This window comes from Gadus macrocephalus, chromosome 8 (genome assembly GCF_031168955.1).
Source record: "Gadus macrocephalus chromosome 8, ASM3116895v1".
NCBI classification, from domain to species: Eukaryota; Metazoa; Chordata; class Actinopteri; order Gadiformes; family Gadidae; genus Gadus; species Gadus macrocephalus.
The window spans coordinates 16955848-16978196 of record NC_082389.1 but is presented as its reverse complement, the minus strand read 5'-3'; the positions used below and the strand labels follow the sequence as shown (position 1 = coordinate 16978196).

General features: G+C 44.6%; 1 protein-coding gene across 1 annotated transcript; it reads left to right on the top strand.

Annotated features, from left to right (window-relative positions):
• The first annotated feature begins 124 nt into the window (after nucleotides 1-124).
• On the top strand, nucleotides 125-20975 carry LOC132463408 (solute carrier family 25 member 36-A). The gene is made up of 7 exons (XM_060059554.1): nucleotides 125-567; nucleotides 2170-2334; nucleotides 8161-8238; nucleotides 10496-10596; nucleotides 15079-15145; nucleotides 16394-16683; nucleotides 18042-20975. The coding sequence occupies exons 1-7, from the start codon at nucleotides 527-529 to the stop codon at nucleotides 18233-18235; spliced, it is 936 nt and encodes a 311-aa protein (XP_059915537.1). The 5' UTR covers nucleotides 125-526; the 3' UTR covers nucleotides 18236-20975.
• Nucleotides 20976-22349: the final 1374 nt, after the last annotated feature.

Here is a 22349-nt window from a genome sequence, read left to right as displayed (position 1 = left end):
GTTCATTCAGAATGTGTGTGCATGCGAGCGCTGCGTGCTCGGGCGGAGAAAGCGTGACGTCTGCAGGCGAACCAGCCAATAACAGCACGTTATACGGCCTATGATTGTACAGTAATACTATAGCCCCTCCCACTTATCCACTGCAGCAATAAGATAGCCGAGGTCCAAGATCACTGATGACAAATCGAGCCGTTTGCAAGCACCTGGGCTGTATTACATTCAAGAAGATATAATATACCTGCCGTGTATCATTATTTTGACTTTGTATCGAAGAAAATAGATCCGCGGTGCAGCAGAGGGGTGTGTGCTCGAAGCCCGAGCGAAGAGGCATGTCGGCCTGTGAATAATACTGCTTCTTTCACACTGTACCTGTATCTGAAACACCCGAGACGTATCCGCGAAGATTTGGATTCGGATTCATCGTCGACGTCTGTTGTTTCTACCCAGGGGCGCACATCGTCTCCATCGGCCAGGACTCGGTCTAGGGCCCCCGGGTTAGCTGTTACCCCGCGGAGCATGCTAAAGAATGAGCCAAAGGGATACACTGGTTCATTTGTTTGCCGGAGGGTAAGCAACAACGTTTCGTCCAAAATAAGTCAACTTTATTATCTGTATTGTGTCGAAACGAGTCGATATCTGTGGGAATGGACTGTGAGTTATTACAGACAACATAGATGTTAATGTTACGCCGGGGTCGAATCCCCTGCTAGTCGTAGGTCTACAACGATCATAAAGATATTCCCCATCATCACTTCAGATTTGTGTTGCTTGAATATTAACACTACTTTAAGCAAGAGATGGTCCGTGGTTCGGATTCATACTGTTTTTATAATGGCCTACAAGTGAGCAGTTGGTCTGCTAGGTTGCGTTAACAACAATTAAAGGTGGCATTTATTAGATTTAATTCACATACGTGTGTGTAGTTGTCTATAAAATAGACATAGCTAGACTAAAATAATGAAGATTAGCCTTTATCAAACCAAATTGCAGAGCAGACACAGTTTGGGTATTTGACATAGATATGATGGCCACACGGTAATCATAGGGTTAAGGGTCAATGCCGTCCCTTTATATTTATTGTGCTCGATTACCAGTCGATTCTATCGTTTTTCCCCCTCCATGCTTTTATATAGTGTTTCGCAAGGTCTCTCGTGATGAAAATACTGTGATAAAGAAACATACTTTATTTAAACTTTGAAACACAGGAGGCGTCCTCTCGCGGCGTCACTCACTTCACGCATGGCACTCAATACACACAGCCCCGAAAGTAGGCCAAAGGTCGGCCTGCCTCCAGTGCCTGCATACATGTGTGTTGGCCCTTTGGAAAGGCAAGAGTATATATAGCTGGAGCTATTGAAAAGGATACGAGCATAGCAGATGAGGACACAACACAACACAAAGATACAGCTCAGTTTCACAGAGGGGATCACTAATAGACCATTGGTTTTCCTGGAGGCACAACAAATTGAGCTTGTACATTGCTGCTTGTTGGCGATATGACAACAATGTCTGGTGAAATCTGACCATGCAGCCTCATCGTTACTAATCTAGGACCATAGAAAGTTCTAGCTTTGGGCAATGGTTATCATAATAACCAAAATTGTTACTATTCTGTTCGGCTACATGCTGACAACAACATGTGTTGTTTTTTTTGGAAGGGTATGATCGGGTCAAATAGTGGCACAAGAAGAAAGGTTACTTTCTTCCGTATTGTATTGTGTGCGTGTTGTCGGTCATAACAAGCAGAGCCAGACTAAGCCATGACTGGACACATAACACTATGCCTTCACAGCCCTATGTCACCATTCCCAGTTGTTGGAGGTTTTACCGTAAACTTGGGTGGCGAAACTTTCTGCTTTGACATCCTATATTTCTTGTCTGTAAACCAAGCATTGAACTTGCAAAGCGAATGTGTGTCAGCTGCTTGTCCCACTTTAATCACAATATTTCTTCCTATTTACCCACTATCACAATAGTGGGTCATTATAACTCTGGCCTTTTTAGATAAATTGAGTCTGCGATTAAGAAAAAAATCGTCCCTATCTAATGGACAAGATGGTGCATATTTCTACATTCACCATTCTTCTCCTTGTTCCTCTTCACACCCCCCTGCCCTGAATTTCCTTTCCCTGGTCCTGGGGTATCTTCCCTTCCTTCTTCTCCTCCTAGATGCGGGGGTACAGTGGGCGCCATCTTGACCTGTCCTCTGGAGGTGGTGAAGACGCGGCTCCAGTCCTCCCATGTCACCTTCTACATCTCCGATGTGCAGCTCAGCACCGTCAACGGAGCCAGCGTGGCCCGCATGTCGCCGCCCGGGCCCATACACTGTCTCAAGTGAGTTTGAAGCCACCAATATGTGATTGGATTGGATTTCGGGTAACAAAACATAGTATCTCTCCTCACAATTCATTAGCACAACTGCATTACTGCATATTGTTGTCCACACATAATTCCAAAGTGGACCTTCATGTTGAAACAAGTAAACGATAAACACAAATGTTGCACAATAATTTGTACCTGTACCTTTTAGTGGGTCACTCGAGAAAAAAGTAAGAAATAGAGCAACCTTGAAGTCGCAGCGGCATTTTAGAGAACTCAAACTTCCTCTACGCTATAAACGGCACTATTTTTCAGCATACACCGGGGGAATGAATGAAAAACTGATACAAATGGGTCGAACGTGAAATGGATTAGCATCGGACAATTGGAGAGATGCCTCCATGTCATGTCACAGAAGTGATCTTTGGAACGGTGAGGCCCCATGACTCCAGAGTGACTTGTGTTAAGACAGGCAGCCAAGCGTTATTAGGGACTGACGCTCTCCCATTAGCCAACATTATGCTCTCCAATTGAGGGTACGTAGTGACTGGCTATTGTGCCGAAGCTAGGGTTACTTTGTTAACCACTGCCAGACAACCCGTTCCTTTAGCTACAGTATGGGACTTGCTACCTTGACTCTGTGGAAATATTGAGCTGATAGCTTGGTCCTGGACTTTGGATTTGATGGGATGTTGCCAGGTCAGGGCACAAACTACATTATCCCTTTGAACGGCGTTCAACAGCGTTTTTATCCAGGTCAGGATTAAGAGAAAAGCTATGGTGTGTCTGTAGCTTCTGTGCTGAAAAAACAAGTCCAACTTCAAACCCAAAGTTTAAACATTTGTTCCATATTCATATGGGATATGCAGCCTCAGTCTGCTGCATTTGTCTTGGTAATTAGATAAACTGTGGCCTAACTCAAAATCTGTATGTGTAAGCCTGGCATTGCTAGATAAATGCAAACTGTAATTAGTCTCGAAGTCTGTTAATTTTTCGATTTCCAAGGGCCATCTCCAATGAGCAACTAAAAAAAATTAATCTTTCTTCTCAACAAAAGCTTCACGTCATTCTTCTTTTAGTGAAAATATGCCTTCCAGTTGGTTTAATACTGTCTCGATAGTGGAATCAAAAGACCGTTCCACATCAGCGGCAGCCATCTTTGTTGTTGTTGAAAATGCCTCTACGGCATGCCTATGCACCGTATTTATCCTGCCTCAAATCAGATAAATGGTTGTGATTGGTCGGTTTGTCCTGCCTCAAATCAGATAAATGGTTGTGATTGGTCGGTGTAATTCGCACCGGGCAGAAATCATTTGTATGGAAGTGAAGCTAGACCTTATCCCTAGAGCAAATGAAACACGCGTGCGAGATTTGTCTGGTTCCAAGGCTACGTATGTGTGGGGTGTGTATGGAGTGCCATGATCGTCTTTGAATCACAAATTTAGAAATGGTGTTTGCCTGTGGGAATCCCCTCAGTGGCTCCATCTACAATCCTATCTTGCGTTATCCCATATGTATTGGGCCAAGTTCCCTGTACAACCAGTACACGGCTTGGATTTTTGATTGCTACCACATGGCTATTGACATCCACAGTCCACGTTGATATAACACATGCTACAGGTTTCAGGAGGCTGAACTCGGAACCAAGAACCATGTTCATTGTCAGACCTCCCATTGTAGAAAGGCTTCTTTGATGTTCAATATGTTGATTTGATCCAGTATGTTTGCTCTAAAGGTGGACATTGTGCAGATATATGGGACTGCTTATATATACGGTTTATATTTCAATTGTCCATCCTAAGCTTGTTCAATAAATGTCGCACAACACAAATATGTGTCTTCCAGTGCCTCATAATGTTGCCATAACCGCCTTCAAATCTCAGTATAGTATTTTACAATGGCTTTTCCAATTGGAAATTAAGGTCAATGATATACCGACAAACTTTTATTTCATAGTACCACTTTAGGTGTTAGTCGTAATGAAATACTGGTCAAGCCCTTGGGTCGTTAAAAAATTGACATTGGACAAGCGCCAAGTGGTACTGTGATCAACTTTGGCATTTAGTTGTAGTTCTAGGACAATACTCTGATGCCATGTGCTTTTCCTCAAGGGAGGTGGCCACGGGAGCTTTGAACGACAACACCACTAGCATGCACACACACACACACACACACACCACACCATACCAGAATGGAGGAGCATTAGTAAGAAGAAGGAAACATAACTAGGTCAGAATGGAGGCTGGTGACTCAGCCCAGTAGGCCAACAGAGGAATGTTTATTCAAATGTGCTGCAGGACAGAATGCAGCGATAGGTTGTCTGTGGAGGCTGTGTATGTTTAAGAACTTTATTTTTAAAAGAAAATAAATGGTTAAATATCTAATAGATGGCTAAATGGATAGTTACTATGAGACATAAAGGAAACCACCTGAAACCGGCTGCCATCGTCTTAATATTAAACAGTGGGAGATGCCTTTTAAAGGTTGGGTATGGGATTGGTGAAACGCCAGCAGATTTTGAAAACACACAACTCAAATGGTCCTACCCCCTCTCCTTCCACGCTGACTCCACCCATTCCAAGTAAATGGACGCGCAATCATTCAAGGAGGGCAAACACAGATGCGCGAGAGCGAGCCATTAGCTAGTTAGCTAGCTCCAGTATCTACCGCAGGATAACAACAAACAAAAGTTTGCTCTGGGTCACGAGCTTTGAGTACGTGCACGAAGGGGTCGCACGGGGAGCGGGGGAGGGGGAGTGCAGTACGACCGTTTGATTGACGTACTTGCTGTCCAATGCCACTCGGTGGTTCTGGAAATCATTGGCTGGAGTTTTTCGAGCCCCGATTGACTTGTTTCATTTTCATGTCAGTACTTCTAACTCAGTGGCTGTAAGTGGGTTATGTTAAAGGGCAACTTCACCCATTTCACATAAGCTTTGTATTTTTAGAACCCCCCGCATATTTTTGAATGGTCTAGCATCATTCCCTTATTTTCTGGAGAGACTGGAGAGATCCGTATCGATCTCCAACACTTCCTGTTTTCAATGACGCAATATGACGATTTTTGCGTACAAAAAAATAGGAAGTGTAAGAGGGGATGATTCTCGTAAGACTACAACCACTAGTCCCACCCCCCTCTAGGGGGTGGGACCCACTGACGCTACAGACCTATTAGAGCAGTGCCAGTGGGTGGGACTTCACCAGCAGAAACTAACATCCACAGCGTCTGAAGCTAAGATAACAGAGGCTGTTGATAAAACTGAAGTACATTGGCGGAGGGTACTAGATCTGACATAGAAGATGGCTCCATGCAAAAGTTCACCATTTCGAAAGAAATACAAACGAGGACTACCGTATTTTCCGCACTATAAGGCACACCGGATTATAAGGCGCACCTTTAATGAATGGCCTATTTTAGAACTGTTTTCATATATAGGGCGCACCGGATTATAAGGCGCATAGAATAGAAGATAATGCAGTCAAACGTTTGACTGGGGTTGCGTTATGCATCGACTAGACCGAGCTGTGCTAAAGGGAATGTCAACAAAACAGTCAGATAAAGTCAAACTTTATTAAGCGTTCTGATAACTCCGGTCACTCCCATGGTAACAATGTTCAAACGTTAGTGTGCATATTAACAATATGCACAATATCTGATCAATATCAATATCTCTTAACAATAAGCTCATGTTAAAATTGTACCGGGGGCGAAAATTGTACCGGCCTACGTCATCGTTTGTTTACATCCTGACAACCTGCCCGGCAACAGACGACGCGATGCAGAAAACATGTTTCCAAACGACGAAATAACATAATACAGATAGCGGATCGCTATATGTATTATGATAGATAGCGATAACACTTGTTTTTACTTTATATTTGTATTGTATTTAATTGTTTAATCGAAACAATAAAAAAATTTGCCCGCGAAACGGGCGATCGCGTCAAATGACAAATGTTTTGCCCGCGAAACGGGCGTTCGCGTCAAATGACGTAGGAGGGTTCTTGAAACATAATACAGATAACAGATCGCTAGATAACACTTGTTTTTACTTTATATTTGTATTGTATTGAATTGTTTAATCGAATTTAGCTAGTAAACTGAGTGTTTTAAGCAGGTTTCATAGTCTAGAATGTTCAAGAACCTTCCTACGTGATTTGACGCGTCATTTTCCAGCATTCGTAGTGTTGATCAGCAGATAGTCCGCCAAGACGTTGAGGTTGCTTAGCAACCAGAGACGCTGTCCATGCAAGTGAATGGAGCGTTCCCTCTTCGTCATAACTATCAAACCAAACATCCTTCACATTCAACGAGCGAACATTATGAAATTAAAATGCACATTTCTCGCAAAAAATGTTTACATAAACGCATTTAATGGCGTAACTATGTTACTATTTCCACCCAGAATAAAGAAAGATGTCGGCCGTATGCTTCTGTGCAAGCGTCACTACTCTAGTGACGTCGGGTCAAGCTCCACGCTGATTTGTTCCATTAGTAGCTGGAACAAGGAGGTGTCCGATAGGCGGAGATGATCAGCGGGAGTGGCCGCCAGCGAAGCTGTGCATGGTGGGAGTTGTTGTCTTCAATCCACAAGCGCCAAAAAGTCACTTTCTGCCTTTTCTCGGTCAAGACGGCACCAAATTAGAATTTTATTTTATTATTCGATTACATATAGGACCCAATTTCAATACATATTCATGCCTCCACCGGTGAAATGCTCCTTTAAGGATATCAAGTAATTTTGCAACAATGGCCAAAAAAGAGAATTCCATACCCAACCTTTAAGTCTTCTGAGGTAGATTTATATTATCTGTTCAAGCCCATGCACGGTGATTAAACCCTTTGCTAAATGTTGTGATGTTTATCCCCCCCCCAGAGAGGCTTACTAAATATAGGTTCACCACGGTGGTGGAAATAATCAGTATCAGCTCTGCGGCTGCGCACCACAGAAGTAAACATGTTGGCGATTGCTGATTCAGAACTGGAGCAGACAATGATGATGACGTACTGAAGCGCAACATTTTATAACGGACGTCATGAAGCCACTACAGCTACCGCGCAACTAGTATCTTGTGATGTTCAAGCACCGCTCTTGGCCTTTCGGACCTGGATTGATCATCCTCTAGCCTGTGTAGGAGGGCAGGCTTACAGGGGTTAGGGCTGGAATTCTTATCTGAGCTCTGAAATGTCCAATAAGATTGTGTTGAAGAGCAAATAAACGTGACTGGTTACTTTCAAATAGACAGTCTGCTTGGGGATATATATTGAGAAGAAGCGCCTTGTTATCTGACCCCACGTGAATGAAAACTTTTTGATGCAACTCCATTAATGGTATATATTGATCACATTTGTCTATCGTTCAAGAACCAAAGTTCAATGGACTCATTGGGAGGTGGTTGGTTAACTCTATTGGGAATCTGGATACATTTTCCCTGGGGCCTCTCATTAATCGTGGTGTGTAAGTAACACTGTTGTATTTGTATACACCAAAAGACATTGCTTTAATCCACTTAACTTGACATAATGACAGAAGATAGAGGGCTGATGGGTGTTTAGTTTACAAATAAAATGTTGTTCCTTTTTGTGATATAACAAAGACATGATTGATAACAAAGTACGAACAAAGATTTCCCATTGTTTAAATTCTGACACTTTTCAGGGTGATTTCAAACTCTCATCATACTACTACTCAAACTGTGAACCTTTTTCATTCTTTAATTATGGATACTGTGCCAGCATGCCAGCTATATTCTGTCAGGTACCTTAGATAGTAATTGATCTGAAAGCGTTCAGGGTTTAACTCCCTATTTGTTTTCCCTTCCATTCTCCTCGGTTGCTAGGTTGATCCTGGAGAGAGAAGGACCTCGCTCACTATTCCGAGGTCTCGGACCTAACCTTGTGGGTGTGGCACCGTCCAGGTATGTATTGCATCACGGTCTAAAGTCCTCCACTGTTTGGACTTTATAGCTTACATCTGCCTTAACCATGTAGGATTAGGACACACACACACACACACACACACACACACACACACACACACACACACACACACACACACACACACACACACACACACACACACACACACACACACCCCTTTGTGATGCTATGGTTGGGAATCAAGCATTGTTATCATTATCACATGTGAAATATTGCTCTCAGACTTGATTCAATGAAGGCAGAAAACCACATGTGCGTCAGCAGCAATACCTTAAACATTAGTTTTTAAAACCTTGCATAGCAACCGAAAATATTAATATGTGAACCATTTTGACATGGTTTATGAATTTATCTATTGCACTCTGTGGTCGGCTTAACATTAAAGAATGAAACGCAAGCAAACAGAGCAATGATGGCGTCAAAGCTGGGGAATCTGAATGGAGACTGGGATTCTTATCCAGGCGGAAATGAATGATTTCAGTGGGTTAGCTTCTGTTGGCTCTGGGCTGTTGCTCGTTGCATAAGAGGCTTTACACTCGGCAGCAGCATCAGGAGCTGTAATGCAGCGATTGGCTGGTCATGTGACCTGTAATGTTGTTGCGGAGCATCCCAATAGAATGTTTTAAAGGCAGGGTTATTGTTTATGTCGTCAACTGTGGGCATGCGTGTTTTAGTGCTAGTTGGCTAGTTCTCCCTAGAGACCAGAGGCCTGGCCGTACCAAAACGTTGGCCTTCTCTGTCCTTGTCACGTATCTTTGGTGTGCTCTATATCAGCGTTATTATGTAATACTCCTCTCAACCACATTGCTATTTGGATCAGTGTTACTCAGCGCTCATTTTGAACAAAAGATGCCCTTGGCTTGCGTTTGATGTGTGTGTTTGCGTGCATGTGTGTGTGAGTACTTGGGGGGCTTTCTGTCCAGCTGTGTAGGTGGAACAGAACATTTGACCGTTCCAGCATGTCAAACTGTAGGAAACTATTATAACATAAGGAGAGAGCCCAATTATACAACATCAGATTATTTATAAAATCTTGGACGGGCTTGTTCAACTATTGGACGACTACAAAATACCAATCTACTGCTGTATGTGATGGATGTAATTTATTTTTAGTGCATCCTGCCAGCTAGCTTGTGCACTTTATTTTGGTTGCACTATGACACAAAGGTCGACATGACCTGGCAGACGCAGCAATCAAAATGGAGTTGCCCTTCCATTGGCATGGATATTGAAGCATCATGGCTTGTCGGCGAAAGCCAGTAATGGGAGAGAGAATTTCCAACGAGAAAGCATCTTCTGCCAACAATATCACGGAGAAACGGTGGTTATATAATAAAGAACAACAGATGAGTTACACAATTGCATGAAAAGGCGTTTGCTCGCAGACCCACACACTGGCCCTCCGGGGACTCACCGGGACCAACGTGATGCGTGGGAGGAGGCTCTCGGGGCTCTGGGTTTGTTCTGCACTGTGGACATACTTTGGATTCACTAAATCCTCATTTTAGAGAGGGAGGGTTTGAATCAGTGTGTTGGAGTTCCTGCTCTGCGAGAACAAGGCATCGGGGATTCAGTTGCTGCGCTGTGCAAACGCGTACACGTGCTCACGCACGTTAGCGCCCCCACACACACACACGTGCAGACCTCACGTGCACTCTCGTACTCAAACAGGGTGAAAGATAAGCTCCACTCAGTGGCTCGGTGGTGTCTCGCCCCTCTGCTGTATTCTGTATTCTGCTCCCCTGCACACACTAAGCATGCTTTTACTTCTTAATTTGACTTTATGCTTTAACCACAATATGTTTGAGTGTGACAATTGTCTGTTAGAAATTTATATTCCTGCTTTATTTAGTCCCCGGTGGCATTTTGACCTTGACTCGCCCTTAACCTACATAACCATTCACGCTGTTATCCCGCGGCGCCTGTTCTGTTTGTGTAGGGCAACAGTAGCTCAGTGGGTTGAGCGGGGTTGACTGTTAACCAGCAGGTTGCTAGTTTGATCCCCGGCTCCTCCTCGCTGAAGCTCGACGTGTCCCTGAGCGAGACGTCTAACCATGACTGCTCCTGACAAGCTGGCTGTTGCCTTGTGTGTATGAAGGTTGTTAGTCACTTTGGATAAAAGCGTCAGCAAGATCAGCCAAATGTAAATGTATTGAAAGCCCTGCGGCGGCAGGGCTTCAGACCATCTGAACCTCTCCCCTCACCGTTCTGTTTGTTACTTCTGGTGCGGTGCAGGGCCATTTACTTTGCCGCCTACTCCACCGCCAAGGAGAAGTTGAATGGAGTGATGGAGCCTGACTCCACCCCGGTGCACATGGTGTCCGCAGGACTGGCAGGTAACCTCTCCTCCTAAACCCCGCCCCACCCACTCCAGCCCCACCCCCTGCTGTCTACCTGTCTACCTGTCTACCTGTCTACCTGTCTCTATTTGTGTTGCCGGTCTGTCCCTGTCCGTCTCTTTATGTGTGTCAGTCAGTCTGTCTGACAGCTGCTGGATGGTGTAGCTCACTGTCAAGCTTCTTAATGCAAACTTACACGAGTTTGTATCTTTTTATGTAGGTGCATCGAAAATACTCTTTATTGGTATTTTTTATATCTACGTTTCACGTTCCCCATATAGAAATGGTTTGTGTAAGAAGATTGTTTTAGAATGTGTGGTTCATTTTGTTTCATTTTTTTTCTGTTTCTTTAGCGATTTATGCTAAAGCTGAATGCTATTTTTGTTTATGGTTCATATCTAGCTCCCTCTAATATGAGAATAATACGAAAGCACAATTTAAGACTCTCTGGATCAAAGGAGTTGCATAACACAACTAACACATCCACTATAAAACTTTATCACTCGCCTAGACAATGGACTCGCTTGGATGAACTGTTATCATAACCAGTGTGGTAAATACTTATCACCAGTGCTGGATCGTAAACTAAAATGAAACTTAACTCTCAAGTTAACTAAAGAGAGAGTTCCTCTCTGCTATGGTACTCTGTGAGAAAGCAGGAAACACTCTTATCAGCTCATCTTTAGATGGGACGATATCCCATAGATGCATTGCTTGACTGTGGTAAACTGTGTACGGATGCGAAAAATAACGGGTTAAGACCCAAGTCAGCCATTTTGACAAGAAAACCTGACGAGGTCCTTAAAGTTTGGGTTGTGCTTTCCTCCACCACATGGCCAACTGTCTCCCGTCGCCTCCATTTTGTCCTGTCCTTGTCCCGCTCTTTTATTTTTATTTCCGAATCTCCATCCCCTTGTTTTAAAACGTCTTCTTCACGGCCCCCCCCATGATATGGTTTAACATCCCAGTTGTTACTTGAACAGTGTTGCCTGGGCCCCCCTTCTGTGCTCTGTGTGTGTGTTTAGAGGAGAAAGCACGGCCACAGCTGGGGCTCAGCTGGGCCCCCCCGGCACTCGGGCGGACGAGTTAAGGTAGCACCCCATTTCCTTACACTGGTATGATGATAACCAATGGTGCATTGCTGTTCCGTTGTCTCGTGCTTCAATGTTTACAATGATAATGGGCTCTTGGTGCGTCTGTCTGCGTTGTCGTAGTAGCTCCGCAGCCTCGGGACAACCCCGGCCCGCTGCCTAGTCGCGGCACGGCGCCGGCGTGTGGCCGTGCCGCGCGCAGCACAATGAAGAAGAACAAAAGTTGAAGCCGATCAGGTCACGAGTGACATTCCTGCCGAATTCTTTTAGTTGTGTTGTCAGCGCGCGAGAAATGCTAACCTTGTCAGCGTCTGAGGGAGCTGCGTCTGTCGTGTTCGTCGTTTTGTTCGTCATCCACCATTTGAGGAATGTTGTGTCATTTCATCAGGGAACGAATCCCATTCTTTTGTATGCTTCTTTTTTTTTTTTCTCCATTTATTATTTTAACTACACCGACAAACTATTAGAACTGGCCTAGTTCTGTAACTTGACACAATGACTTTGTAGAAGGAGGCCAGGCTTTTTCCCGTGCGTAAATAGGTTTCTGTTGCTATTCCAGCTGCCAATATTTAAACACCAGCATGAAGTATAACTGCTGTTATGACCCGAACTCGAGCCTGACTGATGAATACTTAATAAGACATACTCGATTAAGGATTAGTGAGGCATTAGTAGTCTAAGGCGTTTGTATTATCTTACAGGGCTATTCAAGGTCACAATGCTAACAGTCAATCTATCATAGACTGCAGTTTGTTTTTATGCCAAATCTTGTGTCGTTAGTCTCGCCATTGCCAGTCCCCATCTCTTGCCAGTTGCTATTCTGGAGAATGTGTGGAGTCTATGAATGTAGGCCAAACTTGTATGGAGAAAGGTGCACTGTTCTCCTTGGTATTCCTAGAGTTGCACAAGGGGTAGTCACACATATAGGCCCTCTTTTAATATTGCAAGCCAGTGGGCAACAGCTGCAGTGGTCTATTGCAACATCACTTCTAAAAACAGTATAAAAGCTGATGTGGAGTGTGTACGTCAAGAACATCTTGGTTTTTAAATTGAGATTCAGAGGCTTAATGGTAATGTCAATATTGGACTATTGTGTTAGCAACTCCAAGGGTTATAGTTTAATATTGAGAAAGCAAAAGCAAATGGCCTTTAGCAGGAGTGACACCTTGCTCCTTTTCATAGTTTGATAAAAAAAAAAATCTAGATTAAAGTAAGCCTCCCAAAAAATAATGTTGCGTGGGTTTCAAGTTTGCTTTGGTTCTATTTTGTGTTGCATTCATCCATGCTTTATAACACTGCCAATGAGATCCCCTTCTCTGTATTTCATCACCATCCACAGAAACATTTTAAAATGCAGAAAGACAAGGTTAGCATTTCCACTTGTGTCCTCATCACTCACCACGTCCTTTTATATCAACGGCTTCCTACAGCCCAACAAAGTTTCCCCCCGATTTAGTTTCAGGATTTAATTTCGTCATTGTCCAGTACTCTCTAGTGCATTATTCTCTCTTCATAAATTCACAATTGATCTGAGTCCACTCTGTTGTGGCCACGGATTGTGAGGTGATGGTATCAAACATCCAAACCCAGTCCCACGATCTGTTTTGGGTTGGGTTTTAGCAGGATGGGGACATATTAAATATCAGGGCTTCATCTTGCGTGAGTTGGATTTACTTTATTTACTTCCAGCCAACCTCTGACCATCTTTATTTCAAGTAACTGCTATATATGATTTATCAGTAGGTTAGAGGGGGCGGGACCTAAAGGGCCATCTGAGCCGTCAGGGGAAAGATGAGTGGAGGAATGACCTGCCGCTCATCTCCTCTCGACCTCCTCTATTTAACATAAATGAAGTGGGGGAGGGGGTCGGGGCGGGGCCTGGTTCGTTCTGACTGCTGCTTGTGTGTTGGCGGCGGACCAGAAACCAGTGTCTATCTTAGGGCTTTACTGTAAAGCTTTGAGTGATTGGGTGGGACACCCCCCCCCCCCCCCCACCATCTGAACCCCCCCCCCCCCCCCCCCCCCCCCCTAATATCTGCAGGCTGCTAGCTGCAGCGGGGAGGCGCTGGAGGAGCTTTGCCCCTCCCCCGTGAGTGCCTGCCATAGACGCTACCTCCATCCAACCCCATGCCTCTGCTCTCCGCTCTCCGCTCTCCGCTCTCCCCCCCCCTCGGTGCTCCTCCTCCTCCTCTGCTCCCTCCACCTCAGACTCTCGCCGTCCTCTCTAGTGTGGTAGTGCGTTGCTTGTTGCACCAGTCGTCACAGACTCGTACGGCCGCCCGCTACTCACCGCTCCTTGCTAGGATCAGTGTTGCATTGCCTTGTGACATAGTGGATCGCAGACAGCGTCTTAGTCCTTCCATTTGTTGCCAAGTGCACCTTATTTATTGTTTCGTTGGATCACCTTTTGATAAAGTGTTTTACTTGTTGTCAAACTACAAACCCCCACTATTGTGATCAATCAAACCGGCCAATCAAACCTGTATTTGAGATAGATTCTTATTTACCAAGCCAAACTGATGGTTACTGTGCAGTGAATGAATTAGGATTGAATGGCACAGCTCGTATTTCCCTTACTATTTCGGCCTCGGAAACTTCCCAATTTAGCACACTTGAATAATTGAAGAGGCTTCCTCCATTTTGTATTTTCCACCGTCTTTTACCAATGCCTTTTGGGCATATGGCCAAATTTCACTCAGTCTATGATCGAACAAATGCCCCCATGCATAATTTCTTCTGTAGTGAAATCATCTGATGATCTGACATGTAAAGGGCATTGTGATGCAGTATTTATAAAGCCTTAATAACGAGTTACGGGTGCATAATGGATATCACAAGCAGTCTCTTACAGCTACCATAACTGCCAAATTATACTTCAAGTGAATATAGACAATATTTTACCCAGGCAGTTCAAGATTAAGGGCAGATAGTTATAAAATAATAGAAAATTCAGTTTTTCCAACTCAAGAACGATTTCCATTTACTACTCTGTGAAAGTGGCGGTTTAAATTACAGCACATTAGTTTGGTTTGGAATAGACCTGGGATAGTCTTTCAACCAAAGAGGATCAATAGTCTCATAACTAATTTAGAAAAGCATTAAGAGATAAGGCGTCCATTGACTTCATCCCCTCCCCCTCCCCATCCTTATCTGCACTCGCTCATGAGGTCTAGACCTCATGCACTAAACTTATGTAACACAGTTCCACGTATCACCTTCCACGCAGATGCCACCTGATTGATCCTGTTTGGTGAAGTGCTTCCCGCCCGGCTCCTAGTCTAGAACCTAGTCTAGAGTATTGAGTGTTGCTGGCTCCACTGTGTCCTATTGTGTGTGTATTGTGTGTTTGTCCCTGCTGCGGTCTGAACCTCTGAACTCTATTTCCCAGGGTTCACCGCCATTACTGCCACCAATCCGATCTGGCTGATCAAGACACGCCTACAGCTGGATGCCAGGTGACTAGCTCTCTATTCTCTGCTACCATTGTCTAAGGAAATACCTTACTACTGCTATCTCTGGTGGGGTAGCGTTATCAGTGGTGGTGTTTCTATTTCACTTGTGTTGACGGTCAACACAAGCATCTGTGATGCTATAGGTCTCATGCCTTAAAAAGCCAGTGTTGGCTTCTGCTAAAATTGAAACAAGAGTTTCAGGAAAGAGGGGGCTATTCATCCCCATGGTTGTGACCCATGGCAACTTTATGCTACTTTTTTTGTTCTATTGTTATGTATGAGCGTTTATAATAAGACATGTTGTATAGGAATTCTGCCACACACTGTAGATTTGTACTATGGGTGTCCGGGAGGTTAAACCCTCACTCGGACCAGGACATTAAATATATCGCTGCTCAGACGTGTTTACGGTCATATAGTGTTGTGGGGAGAAAACAAAGAATTTGACCAAAATTGTATCTAAATTAGGGACTTACTGCAGTAAAAGTGATGAACGTCATCGATTTCTATGTTGACGGTCCAATAAGACAAATGATCACCTTTTAAACAAAGGAAAAACTGGTTTGGCTGCACTGGCTCTCTAGTGCCGCTTTCACACCAAAAAGAACCGAGAGCCAGTTCCGGGCTGGTGCTAGGGCCTGTTCCAAACTGGTTCCAGCCTTACCCCAGTTAAGAACCGGTTGGTTTCACACCGGCGAGAGCCAGCCACGGAGCCGGCGAGAGCAATGTCATGACGTCACTGCAAACGTTTGCTTACGTCTCCGCTTTACCAGCAACCCTCGCAGTTTCAAACAACAAGAACAATGGTGGAACTTTTTCTGGACCTCGGCAGAAGACCAAAATCCAAGGAGACAGGTTGTCTCCTCCACGGTCCACTGCGATTTTGTCTTGGCGTCCATCGTTCACTTCGGTGATTTAAAAATGCCGCCCTTCGTTGGTCTTCCTGGGATAACTCCGCCCCCTGTGTAAAAGCGGTTTTCGTTCTAGCCCAGCTCTAAAGTGGGGCCAGAGTTGAACCGGTTTTTAGGGGCCGGAGCCGGTTCTTTGGCGGTGTGAAACCAAAGCCCTGGCCCTAGCTCCGAACTGGCCCGGAACCGGCCCCGATTTTGCGGCGGTGTGAAAGGGGCATGTGTGTTGTCCACAGCATAGGTCACTACAGGCTCCAGGGCACAAAGCATAACACAGACCCACACCGTGACAGCCCACGACGCCCCTGACATTCCTTCTTCTTACGCTCTCCCTCGCCCGCAGAAACCGGGGCGAGCGCCGCATGAACGCCTTCGAGTGCGTGCGGCGGGTGTACCAGGCGGACGGCCTGCACGGCTTCTACCGCGGCATGTCGGCCTCCTACGCCGGCATCTCGGAGACGGTCATCCACTTCGTCATCTACGAGAGCATCAAGCAGCGCCTGCTGCAGTCCAAGGCCCAGGCCAACATGGACGACGAGGAGGAGACGGTCAAGGACGCCTCCGACTTTGTAGGCATGATGCTGGCCGCCGCCACCTCCAAGACCTGCGCCACCTCGTTAGCCTACCCACACGGTGAGGGACGCACCTGCACTGCACCCAACAACAGAGCCTTGGTTGGCTTGCTGACCGGCGTGCGATAGATGCATTCGAGCTGAAGGATTTGGCGCAGTTTTTCTAAGACTCGATGTAAATTGGGTCATTGACATCCATTATGTTAAAGCGTTCTGCAGATCCCAGAGCTGTACCTCTGGATACAGGTATTAGGCTAGGTTTTTTTTTTTTCAATTTTGTCCCCAAACTAACAAATCCATGTTGACTCAGTGTTAACATGCCATTGCTCATGGACTGAGAGACGAGCACTTTGTTCCATTAGTATATTGATAGAAAAAAGCCAAATATTCTATTTGGCTCTTTTCTCTCTCTTTTTTGTGCTTTTTGTTCTGTATATGCAGTGTTTCCCCTAGGATGGAGTTGCAGCAGCGGAGGTGAAATGTTTCTTTTTCCGCTCGCAATTCTTTTGTGTGCTCGCAAAGCGTGCACCCTGCAGGGAGGTTTCTATGTGTCTGCCGGCACCAGAAGGGTGTACATACAGTACATTTGTGCACAGTAATGAGCAGGGGAAATATGGAGAGATTTAACATAATACAAGTATAATCTTTGGAACAATTATTTACATTTATTTAACAAAAATCACATAACACAAATACTACAACAATTGAAAAGGTCTGTGCCTCCAACCAATGCATCTTTCCACCCCCTCCCCACTCCCCATCACAAAGTTTGTAGTAGGACCATAAAGAGGCCATGCCTCTATTGAACAAGTTTTGGGGCTCTAGAGTCAATAAGGGCGACGCTACTGAAATTGTTGTTTTAAAAAAATGTATATTGACATTTTTGCTAAAAAGAAATTCCTTAAAAATAAGTAGAGATATATTTTTCAAAACTAAAGGCTGTAGTAGGACCATAAATAGGCCATGCCTCTATGGAATACGTTTTGTAGTGTAGTAGTGTAATGCCTTACAATTCAAAGACAAAGTAATACTGTAATGTAACTAATTACTTTGAATTGACAGTAACAAGTAATAAATAATGCATTACTCTTTTGAAGTAACTTGCGCAACACTGAGCGCAAAATAATATAACATTCGTTTTTTAAAGGGATAAGAAGGAGCTCTCCTCTCCTCTCCTCTCCTTTTATATGCTTTACTCACAAGTGTGTGAATTGACCTGGATATGAAGCGCTTATCCAGTGTCCGTAGCGCACGGAATGTTATATTATTTTGCGTAGAGCAAAATAATACAACATTCGTATTTTAAAGAGAAAAAAAGATATTCAGCAGTGGCGGTCATATTTCAGGTGCGTATAGGGGAAACACTGATATGTGTTTTCCCTCCCATTATGTTTGTCTCTAATTCTCTTGCCCCCTCAGAGGTGATCCGGACGCGGCTACGAGAGGAGGGCACCAGGTACCGCTCCTTCTTCCAGACCCTGATCCAGGTGCCGCGGGAGGAGGGCTACCGCGCACTGTACCGCGGCCTCACCACACACCTCGTCAGGCAGATCCCCAACACGGCCATCATGATGGCCACCTACGAACTGGTCGTCTACCTGCTGCACAGTTAGCTGCTTTCCCAAGTTGGCGGCTCTCGGACACAGGAAGTAGCCAACAACTGTTCTCTGGCCAGAAGTAGAAGACAAAGGAAAGCTGAGAGGTCTTTTAAAAAGAAAGAAGGAAAGTTGGTTAAAGAAGAACAAGATGGTGGAGGAGGAGGAGGAAGATGAAGATGGGGTTCCCAACAGCGTATGGAATGTCCAACACGGCTCTTCTTAGCCTCCTTCCATGGAAGGAGCACTAAGTCAGTTGTCTTTACTTTGTGACAGAGATGATAATGTGAAATGGGAATGCTTGGTTACAGTCTTGGATTTTACACAACGGTGGCGATGTTGGAAAACCAAAACGTTTACATGGATTTTGCAAAAATCTCTTGAAAGTTTTGTTTTTAACTCGCAACATTTCAGCCTCTTCCGAGTGTGAAGAGGCCTTTCCACTGTCGAAAAATCTCCCCTGGCCTCATTCATTTATAAGTCTACTGAGCCTGAGAAATGAGGGCAGAGGATACAGGAGTAGTGGGACTGGGAGAATGTAAAGGAAAAAACATGCACGTTTTTCGCCGTTACTATATACACGCTTATTAACAAGGCGACGTTCAGATGGTAAAGAAACGGCCCCTGCTTCTGGCACTACAGAGAGATTGTCTCCAAGCATTCCCTGATGCTCCCGCATTCAGCCCGCCACCCGGGCTCTGAGGGTTCGTACCTGAACATGCCTCCTCCACGTAAGAACTCAAAAAAGTACGCTCGTCACCTGAAAAGATGCCTCAGACACTAACCAGTGTTATCGTCCATTTAATCTCAAGGCTCACGCTTTATCCGTTGTGTGGGTGAGCCACACAAGCATGTGCGTAGCACCTGGTTGCACGCTCCGTGTGGAAGAAGACGGTTCTCACTAGACGACCGCGCGGCCCCCATCTCATTGAACCTAAACGGTTTGCACGGGGGGCGGGTGGGGGGAGACGGACATAACTGAAGCTCGCTGGTCCTGTGGAAGCTGCTGTGTCTTCTGTGTTGAGTATGTGGGTGCCTTATACAGGGTGTTAGTCAGTAGAGATATTGGTCAAAAGAACTACAAGCATAGAAGTGGCCATGGGTCCCTGTTTCCAAATAAGGTGTGTGTGTGTGTGTGTGTGTGTGTGTGTGTGTGTGTGTGTGTGTGTGTGTGTGTGTGTGTGTGTGTGTGTGTGTGTGTGTGTGTGTGTGTGTGTGTGTGTGTGTGTGTGTGTGTGTGGGCGAGTGGTGTATGTGAGCGAGTGTGCATGGTTTGACTGGGATCAAGTGATTTCCGTGAGTGTATTACTTTTATTCTGAAGTAGATTCATCCTGTTGGGTTCCCTTCATGTTGTGATACACGAGGTCTGGAGTGAAGGCTTTCTCCACAGTATTAGCAGCTCCACCCATGTCTGGCTGTGTCTCTTCCTCCAGTGGCTTCCCACCTGGTGTTATATTATGCACTTTCGTGGCCTTTGAGGGCTTGTGCTTAGCATTTTACTGTGTGACAAATTTGAACCTTGTACATTGTGAAGAAAACCACAAAAACCGGTATTCATGTATATTGAAAAGGTATTTTGCTCAACATTTCTGATATAATATATATATTGTACAGTTCAGAGTATTCCACACTTGTGTAGGATATTCATTTGTGTGTATGTGTGTGTGTGTGTGTGTGTGCGTGTGTATTATTGGCCTACATATCTGTGCATCACATTTTCTTTTCCACATTTGGCTTTGGATCCACTAAACCCCCAAGCTGGTTGAGGTGGATACATGGTTTGCAGATTAACCTTCTTGCAACACGGTGTTTGTGTTTTTTATTTTGGTTTATTTTTGTTCAAAGATGCACACGTTTTCTCTGTGCGTCGGCTTTACTGTATCGCACAATGCTACCTGCCACGCTAAAAGTCAGGAATTGGTCACTAATTGGTCCCTAGGTAAATATAAAAGAAAACATCTTCTTTGCACGTTTTCCATCAATTCTTTAAATCGATTGATAACTCGTTCACTCCCAGGGGTCTGGGTGATGCTCATTACTGGATTGACCTATTTTCCTTTTGTAGACAAGGCAATACAAATAGGTTTAACCCCTTGAACGATACTTTGGACACTGTTTCTATATTCTATAGACAGTGTGGTGTTTAGAAAGTGATCCTTGAATAACTAACTCTCGATTAAACGTCCTTGTCGTATGTTGATGTTTTCTTACCCCTAAGCAGAATAATTTAGTCCTTTCTGTGGTTGATGTTGAAGGATAAGTCAGTGATGCTGCTTTCAAAGACCTCATATTGATTTAAATGTAACTTTGCCTTGTGTAATAGTCTAGAAATGTCCCAAACGGAGCCCTCTATAGAGTTTTAATGGTACAATCACACCTTCCGTCCCAGCTGAATGAGCCCTAGGCTATATTCTCAAATGATGGTGTGAGTAAAATTCCAGTAAGCTAGACTTCCATGAGATTGATCAATTTGAGGTTGTGGAAACATTCGCCAATTTACCTTCAAAGCATCAACGCCTGATGTGGAATTACCAAAATGTGACAAAGACAGCCTGTGCTATGCAAGTGCTCAAGTGAACACTTTCAAAATGAACTATTTTGACATTTTGTTTTGTATGATTTAACTGTATTTATGCCAATACTACAATTCTACAGACATGTCCGTGGTGCATTATCTAGCAAAACAAACGTTTTATGACGGCTCCATTGTTGTTTTTGATTTTTGGATAAAAGGTCAATAAAACTATTTGCAGCTGAGATGTTTGTGTTGTTTGATTTGAAGGCACAACACTATGCATGTAGTCTCTTCTCTCTTCTTTCGGTGCCCCCTGATCTGCACCTTAAAGGTTTCTTTTTAATCTAAAGTTCAAACATCCTTCTTCGACCCAGACAAAACTATTTGATATACACTAATTTCTCCACCCGCCTGCTGATGACACCTGTCCTATATCCGTCTCTTCATCTACTTTAACATACTATTCCATGGGGTGAGATACTTGGCCACCTCCCACCTCCCAACCAGCTGCCCTCTCGACCTGTGCCCCTCTAACCTTCATCCTATTGTTCCCGACCCTCCTCCCTCTGTCTAATTAAGACCTCTTTGGCAGCTGGTTATTTTCCAAACACTCAACCCCCTCATTTAAACAAACCTCTCGCTGTAAAGAATTACAGTCCTGTCTCTCTTCTACCAATTATTTCCAAAGCACTCAGAGAGAAACTTGTCACCACTAGAACCACCTCCCTTGTCGCCGTCGCAAGGCTGCTGGACCATTCAGCAGACGGCCGTACAGTGAACCACCAGATTACCTCCACAGCCACCCTCCCAGACAGGGCGTATCAGGGTCTGCACTCACCCGGTCATATCGTACCTCAAGGATCGCACTTACAGGGTCATCTGGAAAAAGGCGGTGTCTGAACATTGGGGTCTTACTACTGGGGTCCCTCAGGGTTCTGTTCAGGCCAAGCACGCATTAGTCCAGGTTCTGCTTCTTGCGTCTAGACTGCTGCACCTCTTTATAACTGGCATGGTTCTTGCACATTATGGTATGCATATTCATGGTAGAATGCACTTATTGTAAGTCGCTTTGGATAAAAGCGTCAGCTAAATACATGCAATGTATACTATAATATAGGCCTACAACAATAGGATTGTTCTTCCATGATCAATATGAGACGTCATTGTGATACACGCGGGTCGAGTTCTTTGCAGTTTCTTTTGCACAAAAGTAAAATCCTAAATAAATATTGATATATCGTTACCTAGGCTGATCAAAACTTCGTTTTGCCACGTCTCACAGGATTAACGCTGTGGCTGTTTCAAACAACCCAAAGTCCCCTCATAATGAGTAATACTTTCACCATTTATTATTAAACAAGGACCAAAACACAAGTACTACTAATACCATTCCTTCTACCTTTACTTCCAAAACAGACTAGGCCACTGCGATCTGATGCCAAGATGCACAAGTCAGATATCCTCTGCGCGAACCCAGTGGTGCGTGCAGAGGTCAATGGGTGCGCGCAGAGGTCACTGGTGCGTGTAGAGGTCACCCTTGTTCGCAGGAGGAGACGACACTCAAAGTGATTATGGCTACGACCTTGCAAAATAAACCTTGAAATGAGCTCAGCTGC